At 42.4% G+C, this 17,328-nt stretch overlaps 1 protein-coding gene and 1 pseudogene across 1 annotated transcript; both read right to left on the bottom strand.

Annotated features, from left to right (window-relative positions):
• Positions 1-9,387: 9,387 nt before the first annotated feature.
• On the bottom strand, positions 9,388-11,309 carry LOC124851576 (annotated as a pseudogene).
• A 2,885-nt stretch (positions 11,310-14,194) lies between these two features.
• Positions 14,195-16,209, bottom strand: LOC124851134 (tripartite motif-containing protein 16-like). The gene is made up of 2 exons (XM_047339452.1): positions 15,025-16,209; positions 14,195-14,961 (listed from the first exon to the last, which is right to left on the bottom strand). Exons 1-2 carry the CDS (start codon positions 16,073-16,075, stop codon positions 14,402-14,404), a joined length of 1,611 nt encoding a protein of 536 aa, XP_047195408.1. The 5' UTR covers positions 16,076-16,209; the 3' UTR covers positions 14,195-14,401.
• Positions 16,210-17,328: the final 1,119 nt, after the last annotated feature.

Raw genomic sequence — 17,328 nt, 5'->3', positions numbered from 1 at the left:
ATACCTGTTACTTTTCTGTTTCCCTGTGATAATAACAGATCTTTGCTGTGTTAGATCCAGTGTGATTTCCTGTGAATATTTTAAGAAGTCAGCTCTGGTCTCTGGCCTGGCTGTGGCAGTAAAACATCCAATTTTGAGACACAATCTGTAAAATCTCTGTCTCCTTGTCTCACTCAGAATGTCCTGTAGTCGACTGACCTGTGACACAGCTGCTGTCACGTCCTCAAAGCACTTCAGAGGATCTGGATCCTGATGCTGGATGAGTGTGTAGATTCACTGAGTGGCACAGTGAGGTAGCTGTGTAGAAACTGGGTGTGATCCTCTGTGTCTGAGAGGTGCTCAGTTCATGGTCTTTCCTCTTCAGCTCAGTGATCTCCTGCTCCAGTCTCTCCTGGGAAGCTCTCTGACTCGACTCACTTCAGTTTCCTGGTTGGGATCTGATCTGCTGCTTCACATCAGAGCTTCTTTCTCCAGCAGACGGATCAGCTCAGTGAAGATCTTCTCACTGTCCTCCATCAGTTTTCATCCAGAGCCATTGACGGCCTCCTCCTCCTCTGTTGAAGCAGTTTCACATCTTTCTCTGTGTCCTGGAGTCTCTGCTGATTGTTTGTCTCCTCAGCTCCCAGCTCTCTCTGCCTCTCAGTCCTTTCTGCTACAGCTGTCACTCGTGTCGTGGTCTTTATGTTCATCCAGGAGCAGATAACAGATACACTGGCTGATCAGTGCGGCAGACATCTTCATCACCTCATCGTGACGAGAGCAGATGTTCTCCTGAGCTTCTCCGAGGGCTCCACCCAGCTTGTGCTTCTTCAATTGAGCTGACTGAAGATGAGGCTGAGGTGTTTTTCACAATAAGAGGCCAAAAACAAACCAAACAGGACTTGAGAGCTTCCGCTTTCTCCCAGTGCAGAAATCACAGGCTGCCATCTTCAGGTCCAGCATAGCAGTGATCAGCAGGAGCAGCTTGGAGTCCAGTCTTCTTCAGCTCCTCCACTAAACCACCTAACATGTGCTTTTCCCCAGGAGACAGGCCTCGGTGTGAAGGTCTGTCTACACCTGAGGGCAGCTGTAGCTTCCTCTCCTCCTATTGTTCCAGTGGTTGTTAATACAGTCATACAGTAGCTGTGTCCACAGACAGTAGTCACCGGATCCTTCAGTAGATCCAGACAGATCAACAGCAGAATCTTTCTGTCCAGTTGATTTTCTTGCTGCGCTCTATTTCAGCTGGTGCCAGTGACTGTAGAACAGGTTCACTCTCTGAGCAGAAATAGATCTCTGCTCCTCCCCTCTCGCTCACTTCCTGCAGTGACTGCCTCCCACAGTTCACAGCTTCTTGTCTACTGGTTCTTACACTCTACACACCTGTGAAGGGAGGAGAGACAGCACATCCTGACTGGGAGGAGCTGGTTGTGTCTGAGGGAAGACTTTTTTTTTTCAGGGATTTACTGCATTTCACAGCGGCCTGTTCCCACTTGGTGTTAAAAGAGCTTCAGTGAGAGGCAGAGTGTGTTATCCTTCATTCACAACATACAGTAACAACTAAAGTCAAATCAAATAGATGCATTTAATATTAATAAATCACATCTTTATTTATAAAGCACATTCCCAGAACAAATAAAGTAAAAACTTTAAAAATAACAAATACAACTACCTATAGAAGAATGAAAAAACTAACAAAGTAGAATGAAGGTTAAGTTAAGGTTAAGGTCGTTTTACTGTCCCCCAGGGCCATTTGGTTTGCAAACAGTAGTCAACACAACCCATACACATCATAACAATACATAAATACATAAAAAGAAAGCATTAAGAATCCATTAGTCCTTTGTTAAAATACTAAAATATATTAAATGTGTGTGCTATACACTAGGCTACAGCTACTTAAAAGTCTGACCCTGAGGGGACAATGATCTTAAAGATGACAGAAAATTGAAGCATGACCACACATTACAATAATAAAACTAGAATTAGGTAAAATCACAATGTTGATTGGATAAAAGGAGGTTTTAGGTTTTGATTTAAAGGAAGTTACCGACCAGCCGGCTGCATTTCCTCAGGCAGGTTGTTCCACAGTCTCTGAACCTTATTTCTAAAACTCTGTCTTAGTGTTTAGCTGAGAATCTGGATCAGTTCAACGCTCTGCCAGAGGATCTCAAGGATTAAAGATCTGTGATAAACTGAGAAGCCAGAGCATTGAGAGTTTTACAAGTCATTTAAAGAAGCTTCAACTGGTTAGAAACTGAGAGTCAGTGTAAAGAGGTTAAAACCAGGCTGACGGTTCCAACCTGTTGACTCTGGTTAGAATCCTGGCAGCAGAGTTCTGTTCTGTCTGAGGAGGCTCTACTTTTCTATAGAGACAAATAAAAGACTGTTGCAATAATTATTCACCTGAATACATCAATGGTTTATTTATGAAGTTTAAAAGTTGTTGCAGAGTAAAACAATATTTAAAGAAGTGTCATGTATCAGAATGAAATGTTTAAATACTCTGAACACATGAAATAATTAAAAAATACAAAAATGAATTTCTTAATAACTTTATTAAAATCCCAACAAAATTAAAAGAAAAGAAAAACAATTGAGGAAAGGAATTTAAATCCTTAATGATTAATTCAAATCTGTCATACATGAATCCAACAGAGGCCACTGGCACCTGAACAGTCACTCATGAGTTTGGAGAAGCTCCCACTGGGTCCATGCTTGCAAATGACTAAAGTGGATATAATGGTGGTCTTTGCACTGGGCAACACAGAATGTCTTGAAGGTACATTACACTTACTACTGTTACAATGTATTAATTAGATTAATAAACATATTAATGCCTGAAATAAAGTGTAGTTGATCTGTTGGACATGTTGACGCTTCTGAGTTCATTGATCATTTCATCAGTAAAGTCTGTTCAGTGACTTGTTCAGTGATTTCATGGACACACAATCAGTTTGTTTCACCTCCATCTCTACATGTGGAAAAGACAAGAACAAATAATCAGCTCATTGATGAGGATCGGGGGATCAACACAGGTTCTAAAACATCACAGAACCTGATTTCTACATTGGATTTAGAAACAACAGCAGCATTAGTTCATTCAAACACATTCATGTCAGTGTAATTATAGATTTCTGTCTTTACAAAGTGAGAATCCAAATATGTGTGATAAAGGAAGGTCAGTGTTTGATTGATAGCTGATCTCTGTGCGAGCAGAAACGTCATCAATACTAACTTTGATCAACAAACATGGAGATAAAAGAAGTTCAAGATTTAAACAGAGAATCTAAATCATCGTTTTTAATGTCTCGAGTCTATTTAAGTTTGCACAACTCAACTGTGGCTCCATAACCAGCCTAACCCAGCATAGAGAGGCTGAGGAATGTGGTCTGACTCTGTGAGTGAGAGTCACAGTGTCAGAGACTCTGTAGAAGGGACAGAACACCTGCACTGGTGATCCAGGTACACTCCTACTCTGAGGACCGAGGACCTAACACTGAGTGTTGATGCTGTTGTAATAAAAGTTGGTAACTGTTTCCATGACAAACTAACATCCAAGATTTATCATTGAATCCAAATCTACATTCATGTGAGTCTCCTGCTCTGCTGATATTCTTGTATGTGACTCCTACACCAACTGCTCTCACCCCCACCTCCACCTCCCAGTAACAACGTCCAGTCAGACTCTCTCTACTCAGGACCTGACGCCAATGAGTGAATCTGTCTGGGTGATTAGAATAAGACTGTTCTTTACTCATAAATGTTACTTTTCTTTTTCCCTCAGATAATAACAGATGTTTGTATGCTGTGTTTGATCCAGTGTGATTTCCTGTGAATATCTTAAGAAGTCAGCTCTGGTCTCTGGCTCTGGTTGTGGCAGTAAACATCCACTTGAGACACAATCTGTAAAATCTTCTGTTCTGTCTCACTCAGAATGTCCTGTAGTCGAATTCTGACCTGTGACACAGCTGCTGTCACTGCCCTCAAAGGTCCTCAGAGGACGGATCCTGATGCTGATGATAGTAGATTCACTGAGTGGTGACAGTGAGGGGTAGTTAGTAGAACCTGGTTGTATCCTCTGTGTGTGAGAGCTGCTTCAGTTCATGGTCTTTCTCTAGCTCAGTGATCTCCTGCTCCAGTCTCTCCTGAAGCTCTCTGACTCCACTCACTTCAGTTACCTCTCTGGGGATCTGATCTGCTGCTTCACATCAGAGCTTCTTTTCTCCAGCAGACGGATCAGCTCAGTGAAGATCCTCTCACTGTCCTCCTCCACTGCTTTAATAGCAGAGCCATTGACGGCCTCCTCCTCCTGTTGAAGCAGCTTCACATCTTTCTCTGTGTCCTGGACTCTGCTGGATTGTTTGTCTCCTCAGCCCGAGCTCTCTGCCTCTCAGTCCTTTCCTGCTGCAGCTGACACTGTGTCATGGTCTTTATGTTCCCTCCACAGAGCAGAGATAACAGATACACTGCCATCGTGCGCGCAGAACAACTTCATCACCTCTGGCCGTGACGAGAGCAGTGTTCTCCCTGAGCTTCTCTCCGAGGGCTCCACCAGCTTGTGCTTCTTAAATGGAGCTGACTGAAGATGAGGCTGGAGGTGTTTTTCACAATAAGAGACCAAACAAAACCAAACAGGACTTGAGAGCTTTCAGTTTTCTCTCCCAGTGCAGAAATCACAGGCCACATCTTCAGGTCCAGCATAGCAGTGATCAGCAGGAGCAGCTTGGAGTCCAGTCTTCAGCTCCTCCACTAAATCAGCTAACATGGTGTTTTTCTCAGACAGGCTCCCGTGTGAAGGTCTGGTCTACACTGAGGGCAGCTGTAGCTTCCTCTCTCCTCCCTCTTTGTCCCAGTGGGTGTTAATACAGCTCATACAGTAGCTGTGTCCACAGACAGTAGTCACCGGATCCTTCCAGTAGATCCAGACAGATCGAACAGCAGAATCTTTCTCTGTCCAGTTGATTTTCTTGCTGCGCCATTTCAGCTGGTGTCAGTGACTGTAGAACAGATTCACTTCCCTGAGCAGAAACAGATCTCTGCTCCTCCTCTCTCGTTCACTCCCCTGCAGTGACTCATATCCCACAGTTCACAGCTTGTTGTTCACTGGTTCTGCCACCCTACACGCCTGTGAAGGGAGGAGACACAGACATCCTGACTGGGGAGGAGCTGGTTGTGTTTGAGGAAGAAGTTGTTGGTTTTTTTCAGGTTTTACCGCATTTCACAGCGGCCTGTTCACACTTGGTGTTAAGAGGAGATTCAAAGTGAGAGGGCAGAGTGTGTTATCCTTCATTCACAACATACAGTAACAACTAAAGTCAAATCAAATAGATGCATTTAATAATAATAAATCACATCTTTATTTATAAAGCACATTTCAAACTAATAAAGAAAACTCAGAAAATAACAAATACAAACTTTACCTATACAAGAATGAAAACTAAAAAGTAGAATGAAGGTTAAGTTAAGGTTAAGGTCGCCTTTACTGTTCCCGAGGGGCCATTTGGTTTGTAAACAGTAGTCACACACAACCCATACACATCATAACAATACATAAATACATAAAAAGAGCAATAAGAATCCATTAGTCCTTTGTTAAACTAAAATATATTAAAATGTGTGTGTGCCATACACCAGGGCTACAGCTGGTTTAAAAGTCCGACCACTGAGGGACAATGATCTTAAAGATGACAGAAATTGAAGCATGACCACACATTACAATAATAAAACTAGAATTAGGTAAAATCATGGAATGTGCTTTGATAAAAGGAGGTTTTAGGTTTTGATTTAAAGGAAGTTACCGACTCAGCCGGCTGCATTTCCTCAGGCAGGTTGTTCCACAGTCTCTGAACCTTATTTCTAAAACTCTGTCTTAGTGTTTAGCTGAGAATCTGGATCAGTTCAAAGTCTCCTGCCAGTGGATCTCACGGATTAAAGATCTGTGATAAACTGAGCAGTCAGAGCATTGAGAGTTTTACAAGTCATTTAAAGAAGCTTCAACTGGTTAGAAACTGAGAGTCAGTGTAAAGAGGCTAAAACCAGGCTGACGTGTTCCAACCTGTTGACTCTGGTTAGAATCCTGGCAGCAGAGTTCTGTTCTGTTCTGTCTGAGGAGGCTCCTCACTTTTCTATAGAGACAAATAAAAAGACTGTTGCAATAATTATTCACCTAAATACATCACCTGGTTTTATTATGAAGTTTAAAAAGTTGTTTGTAGAGTAACACAATATTTAAAGAATTGTCATGTACTGTGTGAATGAAATGTTAAAATACTCTGAACACATGAAATAATTAAAAATCTGGTTCGGTGATAGCATTAAGCATTCTAAAGTCATTACAAAATCGGAAACTTTGATCTGATTTTGGTACCAACAAGGATGGAGAACTCCACGCACTGGAGCTAGGCACAGCAAATCCATTCTGGAGGAGATACTCAACTTCCTGCTGCATTATCGCTCGTTTGGATAATTCAGGATAGCCAGGGGTCAGACTCTGTGCTAGGGAAGAAACAAACTGTTCTACACAGGGGTTCTCCATTGTTTGGTCTGAAATTGAAAGATTAGATTCACAAGTTTATAAATCGACAAAGCAGTGTGGTTGGCTTTGGTGTTGCACTGGCAGACACCTTGTAGTGTGGGTTTGATCGTACACTAGCCTAACCAAAACTATGGTGGGTGAATCAGATTACCAAAATGTTTAATCACTAACTAATATGCAGGGCAGTAAAAGTTAGGGGTTCTATAAATTCACAGGGCTGGAAGCACGCTGTGGCTCTTTCTCAGGTTCTCTTATCCAACTTGGGCTGAAATGCTTGGCAGTAACAGCCAGGTACAAGCTCTGTTACATAGGGCCGGTGGCACGCTATGTCTTAGTTCAAAAGCACTTAACAGTTACAGGAAATTTCACAGCTTGACCAGTTAACATTGAATATGTGATATTCAAATGTTTAACGAAATTCTTAAAATTTTAACAAAGAATATTCAACTGGAGTTATTAGCAACGATAGCAATCTTTAGCATAACACTATCAGGACTTAAAGTGGTAGTTATGAATAATTAATTATTAATAAACATTTAATTTATGAATAAATTAAATTTCACCACAATGCACTTGTTTGTAAATACGGTTGAATGTCTACTCCGGTGGCAGACTAGTGGAACTGAATTCAAACCTTTGGCTTGACTGAAAGTTCAACATTCCACTTTTTCTGGCGTTGGCAAAAAATGGAAAAAAAGAAAATTAAAATTAAAATTGCATAATTATGAATTTTTGCCAACTGTACTCTGCCTCACACGGGCACCATTATGTTGTGCAATAATGTATTAAACGTGATACCATAAAATGGTGTGCCTTTCGGCATTCAATAAATTTGGTTATTGGGTTTAAGCCCAGTTGTGTTACCTGTCTGTGGAAAGGGGAAAAGAGTTGCTCTGCAGTTCGCAGTTCTGTGAAGTCGTCTTGCTGGTTTGTGGCTCCTGCCTTCGTGGTTCTGTTGTGCTGTGCAGCTCAGTTGCTGTTTGAAGTTCTCCTGCAGGACAACACGTCGCAGCTTAGAGGTTGGTAGAGCTTGGATTGCGAGGAGGTTTCCTTGGTGAGATGAGCTGGAAGCTGCAACTCTCCTCCATGAAGTTGATTTGAGTTGAAAGAGTGAGCTGGACCGTCGCCCTTCTCCTCTGAGAGGATTCGTGGAAGGAGCGGTGTGCTCCTCTCGAAGAGGTGAATGGAAAGAGAAAGATGTGAGCTGGAGAAGCCAAACTTCTCCCCTGGACGGGTCGCATGGAAAAGACTGAAGAAAGGAGACCTGGCCTTATATTGGCTCGGTGACCTCACAGGTCATGGGGCCCAGAGTGACCAATAGGAGTTGACCCTTGTGTCTCTGGTGGGTTTTCACACCTCTGTGTGACGTTGAGGCACCCTGGGAGACTGAGTTCTGGAGGCTCTGGTTTTCTCCAGAACAAAGGACATGTGGCCTTAGGCTTTTGACTACACATGTAGGCCGAACTGTTGTTCACAAATACCATGTCCCAACACTAAAATATATTAAAATGTGTGTGTGCCATACACCAGGGCTACAGCTGGTTTAAAAGTCCGACCGCTGAGGGGACAATGATCTTAAAGATGACAGAAATAGAAGCATGACCACACATTAAAATAATAAAACTAGAATTAGGTAAAATCATGGAATGCAGTTCGATAAAAGGAGGTTTTAGGTTTTGATTTAAAGGAAGTCACCGACTCAGCCGGCTGCATTTCCTCAGGCAGGTTGTTCCACAGTCTCTGAACCTTATTTCTAAAACTCTGTCTTAGTGTTTAGCTGAGAATCTGGATCAGTTCAAAGTCTCCTGCCAGAGGATCTCAAGGATTAAAGATCTGTGATAAACTGAGCAGTCAGAGCATTGAGAGTTTTACAAGTCATTTAAAGAAGCTTCAACTGGTTAGAAACTGAGAGTCAGTGTAAAGAGGCTAAAACCAGGCTGACGTGTTCCAACCTGTTGACTCTGGTTAGAATCCTGGCAGCAGAGTTCTGTTCTGTCTGAGGAGGCTCCTCACTTTTCTATAGAGACAAATAAAAAGACTGTTGCACTAATTATTCACCTAAATACATCACCTGGTTTTATTCTGAAGTTTAAAAAGTTGTTTGCATTGTAACACAATATTTAAAGAAGTGTCATGTACTGTGTGAATGAAATGTTTAAATACTCTGAACACACGAAATAATTAAAAACACAAAAAATGAATTTCTTAATAACTTTATTAAAATCCCAACAAAATTAAAAGAAAAAGAAAAACAATTGAGGAAAGGAATTTAAATCCTTAATGATTAATTCAAATCTGTCATACATGAATCCAACAGAGGCCACTGGCACCTGAACAGTCACTCATGAGTTTGGAGAAGCTCCTGCACGGTCCATGCTTTACAAATGACTAAAGGATATAATGGTCTTTGGTATCTGGGCAACACAGAATGTCTTGAAGGTACATTACACTTTATTACTGTTATAATGTATTAATTAGATTAATAAACATATTAATGCCTGAAATAAAGTGCAGTTGGTCTGTTGGACATGTTGACGCTCTGAGTTCATTGATCATTTCATCAGTAAAGTCTGTTCAGTGACTCTTGTTCAGTGATTTCATGGACACACAATCAGTTTGTTTCACCTCCATCTCACATGTGGAAAAGACAAGAACAAATAATCAGCTCATTGATGAGGATCAGGATCAATACAGGTTCTAAAACATCACACAACCTGATTTCTACATTGATTTAGAAAACAACAGCAACATTAGTTCATTCAAACACATTCATGTCAGTGTAATTATAGATTTCTGTCTTTACAAAGTGAGAACTAAATATGTGTGATAAAGGAAGGTCAGTGTTTGATTGACAGCTGATCTCTGTGCGGAGCAGAAACGTCACCACGACGAACTTTGATCAACAAACATGGAGACAAAAGAAGTTAAAGATTTAAACACAGAATCTAAATCACTGCTTTTAATGTCTCGAGTCTATTTGAGTTTACAGAACTCAAATGTGGATCCATAACCAGCCGCAACTCCAGCATAGAGAGGCTGAGTGAATGTGGTCTGGACTCTGTGGAGGAGAGTCATGGTGTCAGAGACTCTGTAGAAGGACAGAACACCTGCACTGTGATCCAGGTACACTCCTACTCTGGAGGACAGAGGACCTGACACTGGAGTCTTGATGCTGTTGTAATAAAAGTTATAACTGTTTCCATGACAAACTAACATCCAAGATTTATCATTGAATCCAAATCTACATTCATGTGAGTCTCCTGCTCTGCTGATATTCTTGTTTGTGACTGCTACACCAACTGCTCTCACCCCCACCTCCACCTCCCAGTAACAACGTCCAGTCAGACTCTCTCTACTCAGGACCTGACGCCAATGAGTGAATCTGTCTGGGTGATTAGAATAAGACTGATCTTTACTCATAAATGTTACTTTTCTTTTTCCCTCAGATAATAACAGATGTCTGTGTGCTGTGTTTGGATCCAGTGTGATTTCCTGTGAATATTTTAAGAAGTCAGCTCTGGTCTCTGGCTCTGGTTGTGGCAGTAAAACATCCACTTGAGACACAATCTGTAAAATCTCTGTCTCTGTCTCACTCAGAATGTCCTGTAGTCGACCTCTGACCTGTGACACAGCTGCTGTCACGTCCTCAAAGGTCCTCAGAGGACGGATCCTGATGCTGGATGAGTGTGTAGATTTACTGAGTGGTGACAGTGAGGGGTAGTTGTGTAGAACCTGGTTGTGATCCTCTGTGTCTGAGAGCTGCTTCAGTTCATGGTCTTTCCTCTTCAGCTCAGTGATCTCCTGCTCCAGTCTCTCCTGAAGCTCTCTGACTCGACTCACTTCAGTTTCCTGCTGGGATCTGATCTGCTGCTTCACATCAGAGCTTCTTTTCTGCAGCAGACGGATCAGCTCAGTGAAGATCTTCTCACTGTCCTCCACTGCTTTATCAGCAGAGCCATTGACGGCCTCCTCCTCCTGTTGAAGCAGCTTCACATCTTTCTCTCTGTCCTGGACTCTCTGCTGGATTGTTTGTCTCCTCAGCCCGAGCTCTCTCTGCCTCTCAGTCCTTTCTGCTGCAGCTGACACTGTGTCGTGGTCTTTATGTTCATCCATAGAGCAGAGATAACAGATACACTGCTGATCAGTGCGGCAGAACATCTTCATCACCTCATTGTGATGAGAGCAGATGTTCTCCTGGAGCTTCTCCGAGGGCTCCACCAGCTTGTGCTTCTTCAATGGAGCTGACTGAAGATGAGGCTGGAGGTGTTTTTCACAATAAGAGGCCAAACAAACCAAACAGGACTTGAGAGCTTTCCGTTTTCTCCCAGTGCAGAAATCACAGGCCACATCTTCAGGTCCAGCATAGCAGTGATCAGCAGGAGCAGCTTGGAGTCCAGTCTTCTTCAGCTCCTCCACTAAATCAGCTAACATGGTGTTTTTCCCAGGACAGGCCTCGGTGTGAAGGTCTGTCTAACTGAGGCAGCTGTAGCTTCCTCTCTCCTCCTCTTTGTCCCAGTGGGTGTTAATACAGCTCATACAGTAGCTGTGTCCACAGACAGTAGTCACCGGATCCTTCAGTAGATCCAGACAGATCGAACAGCAGAATCTTTCTCTGTCCAGTTGAATTTCTTGCTGCGCCATTTCAGCTGGTGCCAGAGACTGTAGAACAGGTTCACTCCCTCTGAGCAGAAACAGATCTCTGCTCCTCCCCCTCTCGTTCACTCCCTGCAGTGACTCATCTCCCACAGTTCACAGCTTGTTGTTCACTGGTTCTTACACTGACACGTCTGTGAAGGGAGGAGACACAGACACATCCTGACTGGGAGGAGCTGGTTGTGTTTGAGGAAGAAGTTTTTTTTCGAGAGTCTGGCCTTAACACATGTATGTCAATATTCAGTGGCTGTGGCAAAATGGCTCAATTGGTCAAACTACAAAATTTTAACTAGTCAGCCCTCACGCAAAGTTTATCTTGTTATGATCTTTTTCTTGTGAACCCAGAGTGCAGAACACAAACACAGCAGGAAGATGGTAGTAAAACAGGTTTATTGTTCAATAGCTGGAGCTGGAGTGGAGGTGGCAGGCAGTGGGGTCCAAAGGTCCTGGCAGGGTGAGGCCGGAGCAGATTAAGGTGAACAAAGGAATGGTGCGCAGCTGGTTGTCAATATTACACCTGGAATTCTGTTCGTCGGGAAATTTTGACAGATTTGTTGCAAAAACCAATCTGAGAGCAGAAGTTTCACGTGAACAGAAGCAACGTGAACACGAGGAGAAGCTGAAGCTGGAGCTGTCATAGCCACAAAATATCTGAGTGCAAACACATAGTTTGAGCACAAGCAGGGTCTGTCTGAGAGTGAATGTGGAGTTTTGAGTGAAAGCATTATAACATCTGAACATGAAAGATAAGATGAGCTAAGTTCTGCCCTCAAACTGAAAGACCATGCTCTGAAAAAGCCTGACTTCTTGAATTCTTTCAGAGGTTTGTGCTCTTCCAGCACCGACAACTCCAGGACCGACGCCTGCAGCACCGACGCCTCCAGCACCGACGCCTCCAGCACCGACGCCTCCAGCACCGACGCCTCCAGCACCGACGCCTCCAGCAGCCTGGGCCTGGTCTCAGCTGCAGGTGAAGCTGCTGTGTCTGCTCTACACGCTGCTGATGGTGAAGAGTCTGGTTTGCTGCTGTGGACTCTCTCTGATCAACATCCTGAGAAACAGAGAGCGTCCACCCGCTGCACACAAGACGACGGAGTTTCCTCCAGCAGCTTCAACTTCTCACCGACTCCTGTTGAGTTCACCGTGCTTCTCTTTTCACTTCAAACATTTGTCTGAACGGTAACTTTGCAAAGTATAAAATAAAGTATTTTTAATAAAGACATTAAACATAAAAATAAAACACATTTCATCTCCTTTACATCTGATGTGAGCTGACTCCTCGTTTATGTGCATCAATAATAATTCGCTGAAAATGATGATTCCATTTACACAGCTGCTCCTTAAAATAAATGCTTCACACTGACGCTCTTTCCACATTAACCCTCTGTTGCATGAATTATTACTTAAACATGTTAAAAACATGTTTTAATGTGTTTTATGCTGCACAACAAGAAAACAAATGGTTTAAATACAAAGTACAAAAAATAACATAACCATGATATAATTATCAATACATATTGTTTAATACATACATTTATTTACTAACAGTGAAGCATGTACAGTATTTTATCCTCTAGGACAGAAATTAATAACTGAATGAGCTTATTTAACAGTAATTTATACAAAAGTAAGAATTTATTCTGTTAAAACTATGATTTCTAGTTGATCAAATTAAAATCAAGATAATGTTAAAGTAAGAAAATATCTGAAACTAAAAACAAATTTTTTTCCGTATAAAAACTTGCAGATCATTTCTCAGAGAGGCCGTGTGCTGTGTACGTCAGTTACAGTCCAATGGTTGAATAAACACTGATATTCACAAATAGTTTGATTGAAGAGAAGAAGAAAACACTTTTCTGACGTTGTATTTTACTATCGGGGTCTTGGATTTGGTTTCCATGATTCCACAAATGTAAGTTCACTAACAATCTATTCTTTCTTCCATTTGATTTTCTTAATGAATAATTTACATGTGGCAGTTTGTGACCATCCGATCCTTCTGTTTTAACACTGTATGTTGACTTTGTATGTTGACAGTCTAAAATAAAGTTTGTGAAAACAAATGAATGAATTAAAAGTCTCCACTCTTAAAGAATAAAAACTTCACGAGGGAGAAAACCACAGAAGAAGACCGACAACCGTTCCCTGTCGAGTGCGGAGTTGGCTGTTGCACATGTGCTCGCAGAGGTCCGCCATCTTGTCTGCAGGCAGGTACTCAAGTTCAGCTCCTTTTGTTGAACACACGCAGTCCTGCAGAATTCATCTAACATCCATCTCACACCTGAACTGAGCAAATGATGCCGACGGTTTCGACACTGGTTGGACGTGTGTGTGTGTGTGTGTGTGTGTGTGTGTGTGTGTGTGTGTGTGTGTGTGTGTGTGTGTGTGTGTGTGTGTGTGTGTGTGTGTGTGTGGAGGACGAAGGTCACTCTGGATTTAATCATGTGAGTTCTCTGCAGCCGTGCTGTGAGGAGTGTGTGAGACACATGGAGGTGGAAACCAAAGAGCTGATCTCATCCAGAAACACACTCCTGATAAGTTCTGACCTTTGACCTTCACTGGATCAGCTGCAGAAACTGTCCATCGTCCTCAGTGTCTCTGAGCTGTCCTCAGTGTCTCTGAGCTGTCGACAGACTCATGCACTTCACAGAGAAAACTGACTTCATTTGGAATAAATCCAAACACACTGGATCTGCTGAGGAAGTTTAATGATTGCTGTGTGAGATCAAACTCTGCAAATGGTGAATAAGAAGTATTTGATCTTTCATCATGGTCGAGGAAATCTGAACATCAGGAGAAAACTGAAATGACAATGAGAAATGTGCAGTTTTAACAGAGCACTTTTATCAGAACTTGAGTATTTTTGTGATCTGCTCTGAAAAGACAGAGACTGAACATGAACACTGAGGTTTGTGGAGTTTCAGGAGGAAACTGCCTCAGTTATTCTCTCACAGGAGTTTCACTTTGTCTCCATCAGCTTTGAATGAGATCCTGGAATGAAGACAAAAGAAACGACTGGATCTATTCTTTATTTCAACTTTCAGCTTCTTCACACAATACATTTTTATTGCTTCATACATATATAAGATATTTAAATGTATATAGACATGTATAAGAAACACATGTGATGAGAGCTGCAGAACAAACCCTCAGAGGGACTCGATCAGGACACTCTCCAATGGAACTGCTAGTTCAGATCAAATCTAAATCACTGCTTTTAATGACTCGAGTCTATTTGAGTTTGCACAACTCAGCTGTGTCTCCATAATAACAAACCCAAACTCCAGCATAGAGAGGCTGAGTGAATGTGGTCTGGACTCTGTGGAGGAGAGTCATGGTGTCAGAGACTCTGTAGAAGGACAGAACACCTGCACGGTGATCCAGGTACACTCCTACTCTGGAGGACCAAGGACCTGACACTGGAGTCCTGATGCTGTTGTAATAAAATTCATATCTGTTTTCATAACAATATAACATCCAAGATTTATCATTGTATCCAAATTTACATTCATCCGAGTTTCCTGCTCTGCTGATATTCTTGTATGTGACTGCTACACCAACTGCTCTCCCCCCCACCTCCACCTCCCAGTAACAACGTCCAGTCAGACTCTCTCTACTCAGGACCTGACGCCAATAAGTGAATCTGTCTGGGTGATTAGAATAAGACTGTTCTACTCTCATACCTGTTACTTTTCTGTTTCCCTCAGATAATAACAGATGTTTGTATGCTGTGTTTGGATCCAGTGTGATTTCCTGTGAATATTTTAAGAAGTCAGCTCTGGTCTCTGGCTCTGGTTGTGGCAGTAAAACATCCACTTGAGACACAATCTGTAAAATCTCTGTCTCTGTCTCACTCAGAATGTCCTGTAGTCGACCTCTGACCTGTGACACAGCTGCTGTCACGTCCTCAAAGTACCTCAGAGGACGGATCCTGATGCTGGATGATAGTGTAGATTCACTGAGTGGTGACAGTGAGGGGTAGTTGTGTAGAAACTGGGTGTGATCCTCTGTGTCTGAGAGCTGCTTCAGTTCATGGTCTTTCCTCTTCAGCTCAGTGATCTCCTGCTCCAGTCTCTCCTGAAGCTCTCTGACTCGACTCACTTCAGTTTCCTGCTGGGATCTGATCTGCTGCTTCACATCAGAGCTTCTTTTCTCCAGCAGACGGATCAGCTCAGTGAAGATCTTCTCACTGTCCTCCACTGCTTTATCAGCAGAGCCATTGACGGCCTCCTCCTCCTGTTGAAGCAGCTTCACATCTTTCTCTGTGTCCTGGAGTCTCTGCTGGATTGTTTGTCTCCTCAGCCCGAGCTCTCTCTGCCTCTCAGTCCTTTCTGCTACAGCTGTCACTGTGTCGTGGTCTTTATGTTCATCCATAGAGCAGAGATAACAGATACACTGCTGATCAGTGCGGCAGAATATCTTCATCACCTCATCGTGACGAGAGCAGATGTTCTCCTGGAGCTTCTCCGAGGGCTCCACCAGCTTGTGCTTCTTCAATTGAGCTGACTGAAGATGAGGCTGGAGGTGTTTTTCACAATAAGAGGCCAAACAAACCAAACAGGACTTGAGAGCTTTCCGTTTTCTCCCAGTGCAGAAATCACAGGCCACATCTTCAGGTCCAGCATAGCAGTGATCAGCAGGAGAAGCTTGGAGTCCAGTCTTCTTCAGCTCCTCCACTAAACCAGCTAACATGGTGCTTTTCCCCAGGACAGGCCTCGGTGTGAAGGTCTGTCTACACTGAGGGCAGCTGTAGCTTCCTCTCTCCTCCCCATTGTCCCAGTGGGTGTTAATACAGCTCATACAGTAGCTGTGTCCACAGACAGTAGTCACCGGATCCTTCAGTAGATCCAGACAGATCGAACAGCAGAATCTTTCTCTGTCCAGTTGATTTTCTTGCTGCGCCATTTCAGCTGGTGCCAGTGACTGTAGAACAGTTTCACTCCCTCTGAGCAGAAATAGATCTCTGCTCCTCCCCCTCTCATTCACTCCCTGCAGTGACTCAGCTCCCACAGTTCACAGCTTGTTGTTCACTGGTTCTTACACTGACACGTCTGTGAAGGGAGGAGACACAAACACATCCTGACTGGGAGGAGCTGGTTGTGTTTGAGGAAGACTTTTTTTTTTTTTTCAGGATTTACTGCATTTCACAGCGGCCTGTTCACACTTGGTGTTAAAAGGAGCTTTCAGTGAGAGGCAAAGTGTGTTATCCTTCATTCACAACATACAGTAACAACTAAAGTCAAATAAAATAGATGCATTTAATATTAATAAATCACATCTTTATTTATAAAGCACATCTCAGAACAAATAAAGAAAAACTCGTAAAAATAAGAAATACAAACTCACTCATAGAAGAATGAAAAACTAACAAAGTAGAATAAAGGTTAAGTTAAGGTTAAGGTTGTCTTTACTGTCTCCGAGGGGCCATTTGGTTTGCAAACAGTAGTCACACACAACCCATACACATCATAACAATACATAAATACATAAAAAGAGCATTAAGAATCCATTAGTCCTTTGGTAAAATACTAAAATATATTAAAATGTGTGTGTGCCATACACCAGGGCTACAGCTGGTTTAAAAGTCTGACCGCTGAGGGGACAATGATCTTAAAGATGACAGAAATTGAAGCATGACCACACATTACAATAATAAAACTAGAATTAGGTAAAATCATGGAATGTGCTTTGATAAAAGGAGGTTTTAGGTTTTGATATAAAGGAAGTTACCGACTCAGCCGGCTGCATTTCCTCAGGCAGGTTGTTCCACAGTCTCTGAACCTTATTTCTAAAACTCTGTCTTAGTGTTTAGCTGAGAATCTGGATCAGTTCAACGTCTCCTGCCAGAGGATCTCAAGGATTAAAGATCTGTGATAAACTGAGCAGTCAGAGCATTGAGAGTTTTACAAGTCATTTAAAGAAGCTTCAACTGGTTAGAAACTGAGAGTCAGTGTAAAGAGGCTAAAACCAGGCTGACGTGTTCCAACCTGTTGACTCTGGTTAGAATCCTGGCAGCAGAGTTCTGTTCTGTCTGAGGAGGCTCCTCACTTTTCTATAGAGACAAATAAAAAGACTGTTGCACTAATTATTCACCTAAATACATCACCTGGTTTTATTATGAAGTTTAAAAAGTTGTTTGTAGAGTAACACAATATTTA

Source organism: Hippoglossus stenolepis, chromosome 3, assembly GCF_022539355.2.
Source record: "Hippoglossus stenolepis isolate QCI-W04-F060 chromosome 3, HSTE1.2, whole genome shotgun sequence".
Classification (NCBI taxonomy): Eukaryota; Metazoa; Chordata; class Actinopteri; order Pleuronectiformes; family Pleuronectidae; genus Hippoglossus; species Hippoglossus stenolepis.
The sequence above is the reverse complement of the archived record's forward strand: the minus strand, read 5'-3'. Positions and strand labels throughout refer to the sequence as shown.